Genomic DNA, 16,919 nt, shown 5'->3' on the forward strand with positions numbered 1-16,919 from the left:
GGCCGCACCATGCAGCATATGGATCTTAGTTCCCTGACCAGGGATTGAACCTCCGCCCACTGCATTGGAAGCGGGGAGTCTTAACTACGAACCATCAGGGGGAGTCTCCCTGTTCACATATTTAAGTGAGGACATCAGCTGTTGGGACTTTACTGTCAATTAGAGAGGAGCTAAAGGTGGCCCCGGGCCCATCCATGTTCTGGGCTTGGACAACTCTTAGCTCTAGGCCTCCCGACCCAAACCACAAGCTTGGACTCAGATGGCTCCTCTGGTCCTCTCTGGAAACCTCCACTTGCAAATATCTGCATTCACCAGCCTGAGCTCTGACTACCTGCAAAAATGCTTCTTACTTCTCACCTTCCACAGGAAGGTGTACACCCACAGCCACACTCCTCTAGTCAGCATGTGTCTCAAGCACTGCAGAGGTGGCAATTTCTAACTGTGTTCTTCTAACAGGACGAGGGGGTGGGGGGTGCACCTGGCTCTGGTCCCAGCCCTACCAACCAGCTTGGACAAGAGGACTGAAATGTGCACCTCTTCTATATAGGTTTGGGTTGAAAAAGTGTTTGAATGCTTATTTTTACAAAGTTTGGAAACTGCTAGTAAAATGGAAAGAACATAGGCTTGGAAGTGAGCTGCACTGGGTTTTCCTGGATGATCTGGGGCCTGAGGCTAACGATACCTACTTCACTGATAGGTAAGGATGAGGTAAAGAGAAGGCCCGATGTGTTTTCAATGATATTCCTTTTTTGTGCCCTTCCTGTGCATTGTGGAGGAGAAGGTGTGATCATTCGAGGACTGCAGACAGGCTGCTTGAGCATGATTCTCACATAATCATTTATTAGCTGTGTGCCCTTGGCGAGTTTCTTCACCTCTCTGAGTCTCGGGTGAGATCATAATTTCCCAAGTGATCATAGTAATGCCCGTTCCAGACAGTTGGTATAAACATTATATGAGAAAATTCTTGTAAAAGCGCTAGGCCCTGGCACATTGGCGAGAACTCAGTAAACGTTAGCAGATACTAGCACTTTGTGCAACAGGGCTTCAGGCAATGACCCTGGTCTCACTGGTCCTTTTACTGTGACCTTTCAACATCATGCCTCCCCACCTCCTCAACCCCTGCTGCAGCTCTGCTCTCTTCCATTATGTTGTTAGAAGGTGGCCTAACTTAAGGAATTGTGTCTGCAAACAACTCGCAGAGGCTCCTAATGTTTTAAAGACTTGTTATGAAGCTTTTTATCTTGAAGGGTTGTTTGCTGGTGAAAGAGCTGCATTTCCTACCAGATGGGACCCATCATGATGTTGGTTTCCCAAATGGACCAAGAGGACTTGGTTTCGAAAAACAACACATCAAGGATATTCAGGTAAAATCTGCAAACAGTTAGTGATTATTTCTGGCGTTCTGTTTTCTGTCATTTATCGACGTGCAGCAGTTTATGGAAGATGCTGGGAATCAAAGAGTATCACTACTACCCAACTGGAAGAATTATCAGGGTGTGTAATGAACCAGGATCAACTGGAGGCTTTAGCAATGGAGGAACCAACAGACACCACCTCAGTATGATCTTATAGTCAACCGGAACATCTTTGTACTATTTTAAAGTCTCTTGAACATTTTTAAATGAAAAAAAAAAGACTTGGTATGGAGAATAAAGAATCAGTATTTGGGGAACATTACAACAGTATGATGTGATAAAGCTGATGAAGAGCTGGGCATGATACAAGCAAGCTGAGTATAATATTAATGGCAAGATCTAGGTGGTAGCTATACAGATGCTCATTGCAGAGTTCTTTCAACTTTACCAGTGCCTGCACCTTTCACAATAAAATGTTGGAATGAATGCAGGTCACAGATATAACTGGACTTCTGCTCCTATATCTGATATTGTTCACTGTGTGGCTTAGGCAACCCGCTCATATCTGTGTGTTATGTCTGAGTCGCTCAGTCATATCTGACTCTTTGCGACCCCAGGGACTGTAGCCCACCAGGATCCTCTGTTCATGAAATTCTCCAGGCAAGAATACTGGAGTGGGTTGCCATTTCCTTCTCCAGGGCTCCCATAGGGAAAATTAGAATTGGATGCCTCAAGTCCAAGGGAGCTCCTGGGGGCATCTTCATTACTAGGGTGTTCCTCCTCTGTAAGGCCTTCTGACTTCCAGATTGTTTAATTGTGAGCCATTCGGGGGCTCTTCTGATCTAAACATATCTAACATATCAGATCTGTATGCTTCTCTTAACCTTATGGGGCTACTAGGAGGAAGGTGTGAAGCAACGTAAGTGAGATTTCAGCACCTGTCCCACTGCAGAAGCAGATGGCTCTTCTGGAGTCAGGGGTTGGGGTCTAGGTCCCTGGGTCTCCCCGAATTCTCCCTCATGAACACACAAGGATGTCCTTATATTGCCCACTCCTCACAGCTTTTCCCAACCTACCTTTTGTTCTCTGTCTCCAAGCACACAGTCATCTTCATATACTGGTCTTCCTTTCGCTCTTCCAAAGTGGCAGACACGAGAGAAAGCTCCCCGAAGAGGGAGACCAGCCAGGTCAGGCGAGAGATGCCGCTAAATGCAGGGAAGCCAAACCGCTCTTCTTCCAGTGGGGCAGCTGTGGGGAAACACAGACAAGTCGGGGACTGGAGGGGAAAGGCTGATGATTGGGGGGTGACAGGGAGCCAACAGATGTGGTTGGGGATCAGAACACACAACCTTGCCTCATAGCGGGGGTATGCGAGATGATTCTTATGGAGACTTTCAGAGAAACGTCTCCCTTTGCTCCTGCTTGTGAAATTCAGTTTGTTGGTAAAATAAAATATTTCATTGGATATTGCAGGTTATCTGGAAATACAAATGTTTCAGGCTTCTAACATGTATATGTTATGTGTGTATGCGTGTATATATATATATACACACACACACACACACATATATATGTGGTACACACATATGCATATATATTCTCTTAGTAACTTGAGGTAAAAGAATTAACATATTTTAGTCCTGCAAGCCTATATTCCTATAAATGTATAACTGTATAAATTATAAGAGGGTGAAGGAATCGTGATAACTGTGAAGAAAACAGTAATACCTATAGACTACATCAATATCAAGATAATTGATACAGTGGTGTTTTCTTAGACTTCAATATCTATCATCCCAGGTACAACAGTACATTCCAAAGAGGATCTGGGTGAGAAACCTGGTCAAGATGTTACTCCCCTCTGTTCCCAGTCTAAATTTTAAACATAACTTCAATTTATAAGATATCATATCTGTTACACTGATTTTTAAACCACAGATTTCTTATGACTTGATACTGACTTAACTCATAATTATGAGTATGTTCTAAAGAAGATCACAAGCAAATCAAATAAAAAGGTAAATAATAGCAAACCAAGACTGTAAGTTTCATAGACTACATGGTTTGAAATAACTAGGACCTAAGTGTCAGACTTACACAGGAAACACAGCTCCCTCTGGGCTGGTCACTGTTTGCTCCTTTTCTTTGCAGAGGACTGAGCAGCTGTCACAAATCTGAGCCCCAAAGTCATAACTGTTGGGTCAACTTTGTGAAGCTACCCACCTCTGAGCTTCATTAAAAAAAATCTGTATGACGTAATGAATACCCACTTTATGGGATTATCCTATGAATCAACATGAAATAATGCATGTCACATACTTAGCACAATTCCTTGTGCACATTGATGGTTATTATTTGTTGCCACAATGTTCATTAGGTGGTCATTTTAAAGGATGAAGATGGATCTCAGCCTTGGAGAATGAACTTCTACAGTGGGGAAGAGAGTAGGGATGAGATGGTTAGGGTATTTGGGATCGACATGTACACTCCGCTATATTTAAAATGAATAACCAGCAAAGTCCTACTGTACAGCTCAGGGAACTCTACTCAGTGTTATGGCAGCCTGAATGGGAGGGGAGTTTGGGGAGAATGGATACATGTATATGTATGACTGAGCTCCTTTGCTGTCCACCTGTAACTATCACACATTGTTAAATGGCTATGTGAAGTGAAGTCACTCAGTCGTGTCCGACTCTTTGCGACCTGTGGACTGTAGCCCACCAGGCTCATCCATCCATGGGATTCTCCAGGCAAGAATACTGGAGTGGGTTGCCATTTGCTTCTCCAGGGGATCTTCCTGACCCAGGGATCGAACCCAGGTCCCCCACATTGCGGGCAGATGCTTTAATCTCTGAGCCACCAGGGAAGCAATAAAGAGTTTAAAACATACAAAGCCACAGTCATCAAGACAGTATGGTACTGGCACAAAGACAGAAATATAGATCAACAGAACAAAATAGAAAGCCCAGAGATAGATCTACACACCTATGGACACCTTATCGTCAACAAAGGAGGCAAGAATATACAATGGATTAAAGACAGTCTCTTTAACAGGTGGTGCTGGGAAAATTGGTCAACCACTTGTAAAAGAAAGAAACTAGAACACTTTCGAAGACCATACACAAAAATAAACTCAAAATAGATTAAAGATCTAAATATAAGACCAGAAACTATAAAACTCCTAGAGGAGAACATAGGCAAAATACTCTCTGACATACATCACAGCAGGATCCTCTATGACCCACCTCCCAGAATATTGGAAATAAAAGCAAAAATAAATAAATGGGACCTAATTAAAATTAAAAGCTTCTGTACAACAAAGGAAACTATAAGCAAGGTGAAAACACAGCCTTCGGAATGGGAGAAAATAATAGCAAATGAAGCAACTGACAAACAACTAATCTCAAAAATATACAAGCAACTTATGCAGCTCAATTCCAGAAAAATAAACGACCCAATCAAAAAATGGGCCAAAGAACTAAATAGACATTTCTCCAAAGAAGACATACAGATGGCAAACAAACACATGAAAAGATGCGCAACATCACTCATTATCAGAGAAATGCAAATCAAAACCACAATGAGGTACCATTTCACACCAGTCAGAATGGCTGCGATCAAAAGTCTACAAGCAATAAATGCTGGAGAGGGTGTGGAGAAAAGGGAACCCTCTTACACTGTTGGTGGGAATGCAAACTAGTACAGCCACTATGGAGAACAGTGTGGAGATTCCTTAAAAAACTGGAAATAGAATTGCCTTATGACCCAGAAATCCCACTACTGGGCATACACACTGAGGAAACTAGAATTGAAAGAGACACGTGTACCCCAATGTTCATCGCAGCACTGTTTACAATGGCCAGAACATGGAAACAACCTAGATGTCCATCAGCAGATGAATGGATAAGAAAGCTGAGGTACATATACACAATGGAGTATTACTCAGCCATTAAAAAGAATACATTTGAATCAGTTCTAATGAGGTGGATGAAACTAGAGCCTATTATACAGAGTGAAGTAAGCCAGAAAGAAAAACACCAATACAGTATACTAATGCATATATATGGAATTTAGAAAGATGGTAACAATAACCCTGTATGCGAGACAACAAAAGAAATGCAGATGTACAGAACAGATTTTTGACTCTGTGGGAGAGGGAGAGGGTGGGATGATTTGGGAGAATGGCATTGAAACATGTATAATATCGTATAAGAAACGAATCGCCAGTCTAGGTTCGATGCAGGATACAGGATGCTTGGCTGGTGCACTGGGATAACCCAGAGGGATGGTATGGGGAAGGAGGTGGGAGGGGGTTCAGGAGTGGGAACATATGTACACCCCTGGTGGATTCATGTTGATGTATGGCAAAACCAATACAGTATTGTAAAGGAAAAAAAAAGTTTAAAACATACAAAAAGGAATAAAATAAAGGATGAAGATGGATTCTGAAATGAGATTAGAGATGAATGGTTTTCCCACTTAACAATGTCACACTTCCCTTCCTGTAATGCAAGTCCTCAGGAAAGGTGGCCCAGATGCTTTAGGGTGCAGAGCTGGAGGCTCCAGCTTGTTAATTTCCTACTGCTAATGCCTTAGGGTACAGACAAATCTAAGGAGTCCGCCCAAAGGAGACTGCAGAGCTGGAAGCTCCAGGTCGTTCATTCTCTACTGCTAATGGAGGTGCTCCCAGGAAGACTAACATAAATAGCTGAATATATAGTAGACTGGATATTTTGGCTGCAGCTACTGTTCTGATAACTTGTTGGAGGAAGGAAGGGGCTATGCATATTCTATTTGCTGCACAGAGAAGTATAAAAATATTCTCTTCTCCAACGAACCTTTTCCTCAGTCCTTTTTAAAAGAGAGCTTTCATTTTTAATCTGTAGAATATAATCTCCAATTCGTCAGGATTTCATGAGAGAAGCTTCTGTCTAATCGACTGGGCCAAAAGTATAAATGTGCTTCAGATTTCTAACACATATTTTACCCAAGGCCACCAAGCAATCAAATCTCATTTGAGGAAAGAAGCAAAATAGACATTTTTATTGTCTGTGGCTATTTGGGAAAATTAAATTGGCCCGCAGAGACTCTTTGGCAGAAATGAATCCAAGTTCACATCCTAGAGAGCTAGGAAAGAATTCAGCCTCCCCACCTCAGACCACCCTGCCTCACCAGTTACATATGACCTGTGATCTCACCAAGGACTGACCTGTGAAGAGGAGAGACCCTTTCAGCAGGTCCTTCCCCACCACTTCTTTCTTCAGGAATGCAAACTCCTCCATCAAGAGTTCAACATGCTCCTCATGCAAGACTTTCCCTGTCATGACAAGGATGGAGTGAAAAAGGCAGTTATCATCAACTGTGTTATTTGTAGGATATACACATGAAATTATTAGGGGATCAGCTGGGCAACTTACTCTTATATGATTCAAGAAAAAGTAGTTCTCTGTACTGTATTATATTTACTACTCTTCTGTAAGTCTGTCATTATCTCAAATAAATAATCTTCCACAAAACAAATAGTTATAGCAACAAAAATATGAGAGCAAGCCAGAAACAGCCATGGATTATGAAATAAGAACTTCTTAGGAGAAAATGAAAGGGTAGCTTGCAATTAATGGACTTGAAGTCTCAACTCATTCATTTTCTCACACATATTTCAGCAGCTTTCTAAAATAACTAGTAATTTATGAAATTCTCAAGAGCCATTTTGGCCTCATCTTTCAAAATAGAGTGTTTTGTCTATCTTAGAAATAATACGTGTTTTTAAATTTGGGAGGAAAATGAGAAGTAAAAATACCATGATCCTATTTACCAGAAAGAACCACTACTAAGATATTGGTTTATTTCCCTTTTGTCATTCTGCTGTGAATTATTTTTCATGATTGTGATCATACGGTAGAAACAAAATTATTTTTAGTTTTAAAGTATAAATGTAAATTCATTTCATTGTAGAAAATTGAGAAAACGTGAAAGAGCATAAAGAAAAAAATGAAACCACTCAGAATGCTACCAGTTAATCATTGTTGCCATTTTGTTTCATTTGCTTTTTTTCCCCTCCAGTGTATGTGACATGATGTTGACACTGATGTTTAAGCAATACAGAAAAGATCTCAGGTCCTAGCTGAGAGATAATCGGAAAGGTAGTTTGGTAGTAGATAATCAATGTTACTGTGGGTATAAATGACCGACAGGACGTGGGCACTAGGGAACTTTCTGGAATAATAAAAATGTTCTGTATCTTGACTGGAGTAATCATTACATGGGTATATATACTCTGTCCAAATTCATTTAACTCTGCACTTAAAATCTCTGAATTTATCACAAGGCAATTCTGTCTCAAATTACAAAAACTCAGATAATCAGATGAACACCAGAATTATTATTCAATTTCTTCAGTGGCTTTGGTGTTAGCCTGTTCAGAGCTACTTTTGTAGAAGAAATAAAACGTACTTCTCAGAAATTCTTGGGTCATAGGGTTCGTGATTTGTAACTAGTTTAACCACTGATTCAAGTGCTAGAAAAGCTTATCTCACTCGTTATTTAAATATGTCAGACTTGGCAAGCTATCTCATCTGATTGGTGAGGAAACAGATGGGGCTAGAGATTCATTTTATGTGTGCCTGCCCATGAAAACAGAAATATGATTTTCCATTATATTTGTAATATTTAAAATGCAAACGGTACTCTTAACCAAGGAGTAGTAAACTATATGATACTCAATGCTGAAACTATTTTCTATGGCGTCCTGTTGGAACAGTTATGATTCTTAGAAAACTCTTTCTTGTATGAAGATGAGATCTCCATCTCTATAATTCTACCCCCTACCAGCAGAAGCAATACAACATAAATTTATTTTCTCTTTCTATGGAGAGCTTTTATTATATCTTAATTTTTTTTCCTTTACATTAAATATTTAAATTTCTCTAGTGATTTGTCCAAATTATGTGTAACTTTTTAAAATTTGTTTTTGTTTTGGGGGGGCTATACTATATATACAATTTCACACCTTCTTAACAATTTTTAAAAATGTATTATTTCATATTACTAAAACAAATTATGCTCATTATAGGAAACATGAAAAATAAAGAAAAATAGAAAGTAAATAAAATCATCCAAAATACCACTACCAAGAAATAACCACTATCAAACAAATTGTCCACATATCTGTATTTGTTTTAAAGTGATACTACATGTAGTTCTGTTACCGTTTTGTATTTAGTCATGTATCATGTACCTTTTTTATGACAGTAAGAATCTATGACTTTTAGAGCCTGAATAGTATTCATCAGATGCAAATACCATAATTAACCATTAACCATTCTCTTTTGAATACTGAATTTGCATGCCAATTTTTGCTCTTAAAATGTTGGCATTGTACACTTCTGTACAAAATAATTTTTTAATGTATTTTTGTAAAATTAGGTTTACAAAAGATCTGAATTTTTTACTATTCTTTGATACATATTTTGACTTGCCCAAATTGTTAAATTAATGATGTTGCATTTGGGGCTTTCTAATTATTGTGCATCAACATTCCACTTGAGGTCAAATCCTCTCTTCAATTTTGATTGCTCTGATTCTTCTAAATTTATTTTGTTTTTTAAAAAAATTGTAGTAAGATGTATAATGTAAAATTTACCCTATTAACCAATTTTCAGTCTACAGTCCAGTAGTATTAACTATAAGGACACTGTGCACAAAAGATCTTTAGAACTGTTTCACTTTGCAAAACTGAAATTTTGTACCCAACTAAAATAACTCCCTCTGTTCCTCCACACCACTCCCTAGCAGCCATCCTTCTATTTTCTGTTTCTACAAATTTAACTATTCTAGATACTTCATATAATCTCTTTGTGACTACTTATATTACTTAGCATAATATTCTCAAGATTCTTCCATGTTGTAGCTTGTGACAAGATTCACTTCTTTCTTAAGGCTGAATAATATTCCATTGTATATATTCACCACATTTTCTTTATCTATTCATTCATCAATGGACATCTGAGTTGTTTCTACTTCTTGGTTATTGTGAATAATGTGCTATGAACCAGAGTGTGCAAATATCTCTTCCAAATCCTTTAAAGTCTTTTCAGATTATATCCAGAACTGGGATTGCTGGATCATATGGTAATTCTATTTATAAATTTTTCAGAAACCTCCATACAGTTTTCCAGAGTGGCTGAACCATATTATATTCCCACCAATAGGGCACAAGGGCTCTAATTAATTTCTCCACACTCTCACCGGCATTTGTTGTTCTGTTTTGTTTTTTTTGTTTTGTTTTGGCCTTACTGTGTGGCACGTGGGATCTTAGTTCCCTTGCCAGGGATCAAACCTGTGCCCCCTGCATAGAAGCTTTGAGTCTTAACTACTGGACCAAAAGGGAAGTCCCAGTTTCGTTTTGTTTTTAATAGTGGCTGTCTTCATGGGTTTGAGGAGATATTTCAATGTGGCTTTGCTTTGCATTCCTTTAATCCTTAGTGATGTGTGCTCAGTTGCTCAGCTGTGTCCAACTCTCTGCGGCCCAGTGAACTGTAGCCCACCAGGCTCCTCTGTCCATGGAATTTTCCAGGCAAGAATACTGGAGCGAGTTGCCATTTCCTTCTCCAGGAGATCTTCCCGACCCAGGGATCGAACTTGCATCTTGTGTCTCCTGCATTGGCAGGTGGATTCTTTACCAGCTGCCATGTAAGTTTCTGTACCAATTATGGTTTCCCTGGACCCAGTGGTTTTGCAAACAGCAACATTAGCTCAAAGAATCGTGGCCATCACAAAGTATGGTTCTTTTAGACTTGAGAAATACATGCCCTTCAATAGTGCCTCAATACTCTATAATCTCTAATTTGAGTAAGGAAAAAATTCAGGCTGCTCTCAGAAGCACTTGGAAGTGAGATTCAATTCAGACCGATGGCCCCTCAGTTTCCTCCAGTGACCCTATGCTGAACAAGGAAATTGCAAATTCCATGTTCATCTATACCTTTCTCTAGGGTGAATTCTCCAGTGTTCAAACAGATTTGCTCATAAAACATTTCCCACGTTTAGTGTACTCTTACGGCCTTTCTCCCGTGTGATAATCATTAGTGACAGTCTTTATTGTATGCTTGTTGGTCATTTGTAAATCTTCTTCGGAGAAGTACCTTTGCAGGTTCTTTGTGTATTTTAAAATCAGGTTATTTATTGTTGTTGTCGAGTGTTAAGCGCTCTTTATATAGTCTGGATATTAACCCTTATCAGGTACCTGATTTGCAAGCTCATTCTCCCCTTCTGCGGGTTGCCTTGCCACCCTGTTGACTGCCTGCTTCGTTGTGCAGAAGCCTTGTTTAGTTCAGTGCGAAACCCCACGTCTGCTTTTGCTTTTGTTGCCGGTACTTCGGGTGTCACGCCCAGAAAAAAAGTCACTGCCACGGCCAATGTCCAGAAGCTCTTCCCTACATTTTCTCCCAGGGGTTTTATAGTTTTACACCTTACATTTAGGGCTGTGTGAGTTAAAATGGTATAAAGTCAAGGTACAACTTCATTCTTTTGCATGTGGCTATCCATCTCTCCCAGCACTTTCTGTTAAAGAGACTGTCCATTCCCTCCACTGTGTGATCTCAAAGACCCTTGTCAAAGATCACTTGACCATCTATATACACAAGGGTTTGTTTCTGGGCTCTCTATTCTATTCCATTGGACTACATGCCTTTTAAAAAATATTTCTTTATATTGGACTGCATCAGGTCTTACTGGTGGCATGTGGGCCTCTCTCTAGTTGTGGTGTTCAGCAAGGCTCAGAGGGAAAAACGTGGACTTCAGAGCCCAAAAGGACTGAAATCAAATCTCCACCTCTCATTTAGTGGTCACATTACTAGCTTTGTGACCTGGTACAAAACTTTTTTTAAAAGTATAGTAGATGTACAATATTATATAAATTACAGGCATACAATTTTTGAAGGTTATGCTCCATTTCTGGTAGAAAATTTTTGACTTCTGTGAGCCATGGATTCCTATACATAAGCTAGAGAAAATACCTACCTCCAAGGATTTCTAAGAGAATTAAGCAAAATAACATATGCTTAGAAGAGTTTCCAAGTTCCAGTATTAATAAACAGTGCTCCTCTTGAGAAACAACAAAAACTATAAACTGTGCACATCAGACAATCAATTACCCTAATCTAGGCATTTTTCCATTAGCAATACAAGTATCACATGAATAAAAGCAAGATAATATTAGCATAAGTAGAAGCTAATTCATATTTTTCATTAGAGTAAAAGAAGCTGGTAAGTCTTGAACAAAAGTCTGCAAATTCCCATCCCTCCCTCTGCCCCGTGTTCCTCCACAAACACACCCCCACCCGACAGTATAGTGGGCTGGGCTCGGAGCCCCTGGGCCAGTAACATATCTGACACAGGGTTGTTTATAAGGCATGAAGATGGTACCATAGAAGTCTTAGAGGCAGGAATTCTTAGTAAGAGGGTGTGCGCTCCAGACGCACAGAACATACATCACCTTTCTGCTCGGCCAACTCCCACAGGTCCTTAGCTGCCACCCAAGACAGTGTCATGGGGTATTCTACAAGGACATGCTTTCCAGCATTCAGGAATTGCCTTTGGGAAAGAGGGATAAATATAGATAAAATGCACTTCAATTAAACTTTGCTTAAGTACCCTGCAGGACAGACTGTGAAAAATGCCCACAAGTCTCCGGGTAAATGTGTTATGACAGAATGCAGATGAGAGTCAGGGCCAGGGGATGGGGAGGATGAACTGCATCCAAGCTATTTTCTATTAAGCAGTAAGAGAAAGGCTTTCTAGTTATGTGCTCACTTGAACATTCACCCATTCATCCACTGACATATCCAACCAGGTACTGTTTACCAGTTATTCTGGAGGAGAAATATAGCCATGTCAACAGGTAAATTGTCTATTACCACAGACAGTTCCCAACTCTGGGAGTTGGTGATGGACAGGGAGGCCTGGTGTGCTGCAGTCCTTCGGCAGCGACTGAAAGTGACTCAGTCTTGTCCAATTCCTTGCGGCCCTTGGACTGCAGCATGCCAGGCCTTTCTGTCCATCACCAACTTCTGGAGCTTACTCAAATTCATGTCCATGAAGTCAGTGATGCCATCCAACCATCTCATCCTCTGTCGTCCCCTTCTCCTCCTGCCTTCAATCTTTCCCAGCATCAGAGTCTTTTCAAATGAGTCAGTTCTTTGCATCAGGTGGCCAAAGTATTAGAGTTTCAGCTTCAGCATCAGTCCTTCCACTGAATATTCAGGACTGATTTCCTTTAGGATGGACTGGTTGGATCTCCTTGTAGTCCAAGGGACTCTCAAGAGTCTTCTCCAACACCACAGTTCAAAAGCATCAATTCTTCAGTGCTCAGCTTTCTTTATAGTCCAACTCTCACATCCATACATGACTATTGGAAAAATCACAGCCTTGACTAGACGGACCTTTGCTGACAAAAGTAATGTCTCTGCCTCTTAATATGCTGTCTAGGTTGGTCAGAGCTTTTCTTCCAAGGAGCAAGCATTTTTTAATTTCATGGCTGCAGTCACCATCTGCAGTGATTTTGGAAGCCCTTCAAAACAAAGTCTGTTACTGTCTCCACTGTTTCCCCATCTATTTGTCATGAAATGATGGGACTAGATGCCAGGATCTTAGTTTTCTGAATGTTGAACTTTAAGCCAACTTTTCACTCTCCTCTTATATTTTCATCAAGAGGCTTTTTAGTTCTTTTTCACTTTCTGCCATAAGGGTGGTGTCATCTGCACATCTGAGGTTATTGATATTTCTTCCAGCAATCTTGATTCTAGCTTGTGCTTCATCCAGCCCAGTGTTTCTCATGATGTACTCTGCATATAAGTTAAATAAGCAGGGTGAAAACATACAGCCTTGATGTACTCCTTTCCCAATTTGGAACCAGTGTGTTGTTCCATGTCCAGTTCTAACTGTTGCTTGTTGACCTGCATACAGATTTCTCAAGAGGCAGGTCAGGTGGTCTGGTATTCCCATCTCATTAAGAATTTCCCACAGTTTGCTGTGATCCACACAGTCAAAGGCTTTGGCGTAGTCAATAAAGCATAAGTAGATGTTTTTCTGGAACTTTCTCACTTTTTCGATGGTCCAATGGATATTGGCAATTTGATTTCTGGTTCCTCTGCCTTTTCTAAATCCAGCTTGAACATCTGGAAGTTCACAGTTCATGTACTGTTGAAGCCTGGCTTGGAGAATTTTGAGCATTACTTTACCAGTGTGTGAGATGAGTGCAATTGTGTGGTAGTCTGAACATTCTTTGGCATTGCCTTTCTTTGGGGTTGGAATGAAAACTCACCTTTTCTAGTCCTGTAGCCACTGCTGAGTTTTCCAAATTTGCTGGCATATTGAATGCAACACTTTCACAGCATCATGTTTTAGGATTTGAAATAGCTCAACTGGAATTCTATCACCTCTGCTAAGTCGCTTCAGTCGTGTCCGACTCTGTGTGACCCCACAGACGGCAGCCCACCAGGCTCCCCATCCCTGGGATTCTCTAGGCAAGAACACTGGAGTGGGTTGCCATTTCCTTCTCCAATGCATGAAAGTGAAAAGTGAAAGTGAAGTCGCTCAGTCGTGTTCGACTCTTTGCAACCCCATGGACTGCAGCCTACCAGGCTCCTCCATCCATGGGATTTTCCAGGCAAGAGTACTGGAGTGGGGTGCCATTGCCCTCTATCACCTCCAGTGGCTCCATTACCACATGACAGCTATAAATAAAGACTACAAAACTCGTGGCAGCCAGCTCTGTCTGAGGCAACTGGAAAACATTTCACTAAGGCTCTGAACTGGGTCTTGAAATGTAAACAGGCATTTTCCAGGTGCCAGGGGATGAGGGTGTTTCACGATAAGCAGCATAGGCAGGGGCTTGGGCATTTATGGGGCTTTGTTCATTAAGACACGGTGTGAATTTCAGCGTTTCTGTGTGGCAGGGGAGGGGAGAGAGAGAGAAACGAGGTCCTAAGAGGAGCTGGGAGTCTGATGTAAGGGAAGGACCCAGAGTGCTGTGCTCAGAAGTTCAGCTTTCATGCTCCAGATATTCTAGGGGACAAACATTGATAAGTATGGGAATTATATGATTACTTCGTTCAGGTCTTCTCTGGTGCCAAAGAAGCTTAAGGGGCTCCACATAAAGGCGCTTCTGTCCACATTTACAGTGAGTGTAATAAAGAGACAGCAGCTGACTTCTGGGTAACCACACTGTGGAAATAGCTGTAGTTTAATGTCATGACCTAAACGGAAAGCTGAGCTCTAGGGGCAGGTGGCACTGCCTTGCTGGCTGCCAGGTCTTCCATGGGGCTCTTCCTTCCAGGCTCCATTCCACCAAATGCCTGAAGAGCTCTAGGCTTTGCATTCAAAGGTGGGGCAGGCGGTAGGGTATGTGTGGGGGAAACATTTCATTTCTCTTACTCTATGAATATAATACAACCTCCCCAATCTTCAGTTCAGTTCAGTTCAGTCGCTCAGTCGTGCCTGACTCTTTGCGATCCCATGAATCACAGCACGCCAGGCCTCCCTGTCCATCACCAACTCCCGGAGTTCACTCAGACTGATGTCCATCGAGTCGGTGATGCCATCCAGCCATCTCATCCTCTGTCGTCCCCTTCTCCTCCTGCCCCCAATCCCTCCCAGCATCAGAGTCTTTTCCAATGAGTCAACTCTTCGCATGAGGTGGCCAAAGTACTGGAGTTTCAGCTTTAGCATCATTCCTTCCAAAGAAATCCCAGGGCTGATCTCCTTCAGAATGGACTGGTTGGATCTCCTTGCAGTCCAAGGGACCCTCCAGAGTCTTCTCCAACACCACAGTTCAAAAGCGTCAATTCTTCGATGCTCAGCCTTCTTCACAGTCCAACTCTCACATCCATACATGACCACAGGAAAAACCATAGCCTTGACTAGACGGACCTTAGTCGGCAAAGTAATGTCTCTGCTTTTGAATATGCTATCTAGGTTGGTCATAACTTTTCTTCCAAGGAGTAAGTGTCTTTTAATTTCATGGCTGCAGTCACCATCTGCAGTGATTTTCGAGCCCCAAAAGATAAAGTCTGACACTGTTTCCCCATCCATTTCCCATGAAGTGATAGGACCAGATGCCATGATCTTCTAGGCCACCACTATTTCCTTAATCAACTCATGGCAAAAAACACTTCCTATTAAAGAACTCCTAGAGATATTTTCAGAGAGATTTCATGTTGTTTAAAGTACAAAGGATAAAATGTTGGAAGCTGAAAGAACTATGGCATTTCTCCAAGGCACAAAAAAGACATTGGCTCCATATCCTAAGCTATACGCTGAGAAGAAGGCAAATGTTGGTCGCTCAGTCGTGTCTGACTCTGCGGCCGGTGGATTATAGCCTGCTAGCCTCCTCTGTCCATGGAATTCTCCAGGCCAGAATACTGGAGTGGGTAGCCTTTCCCTTCTCCAAGAGATCTTCCCAACCCAGGGATCAAACCCAGGTCTCCCACATTGTAGGCAGATTCTAAGAAGGTAGGCACTAGTCAAACTACTCTCAATAAAATTTTTACAATGAAATAAGGCACTATAATTCTTTATGTGTCTAATGTTTTTAATTATGGTGAACTAAATATTAGTTCTATATTTTTCATGTCCTTATACCTTCATATTGAGAATTAACATTTTGACGATAATTTTTTAAAGTCCTGGATCCATCCCACTGATTATTAAGATCCCTGTGTAAGACGCTAGCCCAGGCATTTTCACCGTCCTGTACTACTGTGCAAGCAGAGGACTTGAACACCCACCTGATGTAGTCCTCATGGCTGGAGCTCTCACTGCAGATAAAAGCAACCTCGACCTCTTGACTGGAAAGAGCCTCTTCCAGAGAAATTTGCGGCACCTCATCAATGCTCCCCAGCTCTCGTCTGTTTGAGAAGAACAGACAAGTGGAACTCAAAGCAGGCAGAACATCAGCTGAGAATAAATGAGTGTCATCCTGCTCCCCAGCTCCCAACAATGTCCTGGTGATCAGTTTCTGGAAATGAAGAAAGCAATTTCTTCCATCTCATTTCCAGGGCACTTCCAGCACAGAGTAGGAAACAGAGCCTCCAGCACAGAGTAAGAAACTGGGGAACTGGCATTGAGTGCTGATACCACCGCTAACAGCCTGTATGATGTGGTAGCCTCTGAATTTATGTCGTCTCTAAAATAAAAAGAACGGATCTCCTGTTATCTCATAAGAAGTAATCTCTATGGTCACTGCCAGCTCCAAGCACTTGGCCAGACACTAGGACTATCAAACCTAATCCAGATCCAAGACACTAACACCTCTGAGGGGCACAGTGCTGTGTGGCTTTGAGCTCCTTCACGTATATCATGGCCTTGTGTCCATCCAGCAGAAGGCGGGCGTCACTGCCTCCTTTATAGCCGAGCTGACAAAGCCCAGAGAGGCAGGGGCTCCACAGCTGACTGTAGTAGGGGCAGGACAGGAGCCTGAGCCTTCTGACTCCCACACAGTAAGAAGGACCCCTGCTTTAGAACAGCTGAGAGTGCTGGCTGCACGCTGCCCCAGGGCCGAGGCTGGAG

General features: G+C 41.6%; 1 protein-coding gene across 1 annotated transcript in view; it reads right to left on the reverse strand.

Annotated features, from left to right (window-relative positions):
* Nucleotides 1-16,919, reverse strand: part of BLVRA (biliverdin reductase A) — a 51,897-nt gene that overhangs the window by 2,655 nt on the left and 32,323 nt on the right. The window contains exons 4-7 of the mRNA XM_069588209.1: nucleotides 16,139-16,258; nucleotides 11,848-11,945; nucleotides 6,565-6,672; nucleotides 2,432-2,603 (exon numbers count right to left, since the gene is read on the reverse strand). Of these exons, the coding sequence (XP_069444310.1) occupies nucleotides 2,432-2,603; nucleotides 6,565-6,672; nucleotides 11,848-11,945; nucleotides 16,139-16,258 (498 nt within the window). The remainder of the gene's footprint in view (nucleotides 1-2,431; nucleotides 2,604-6,564; nucleotides 6,673-11,847; nucleotides 11,946-16,138; nucleotides 16,259-16,919) is intronic.

This window comes from Ovis canadensis, chromosome 4 (genome assembly GCF_042477335.2).
Source record: "Ovis canadensis isolate MfBH-ARS-UI-01 breed Bighorn chromosome 4, ARS-UI_OviCan_v2, whole genome shotgun sequence".
Taxonomy (NCBI): domain Eukaryota; kingdom Metazoa; phylum Chordata; class Mammalia; order Artiodactyla; family Bovidae; genus Ovis; species Ovis canadensis.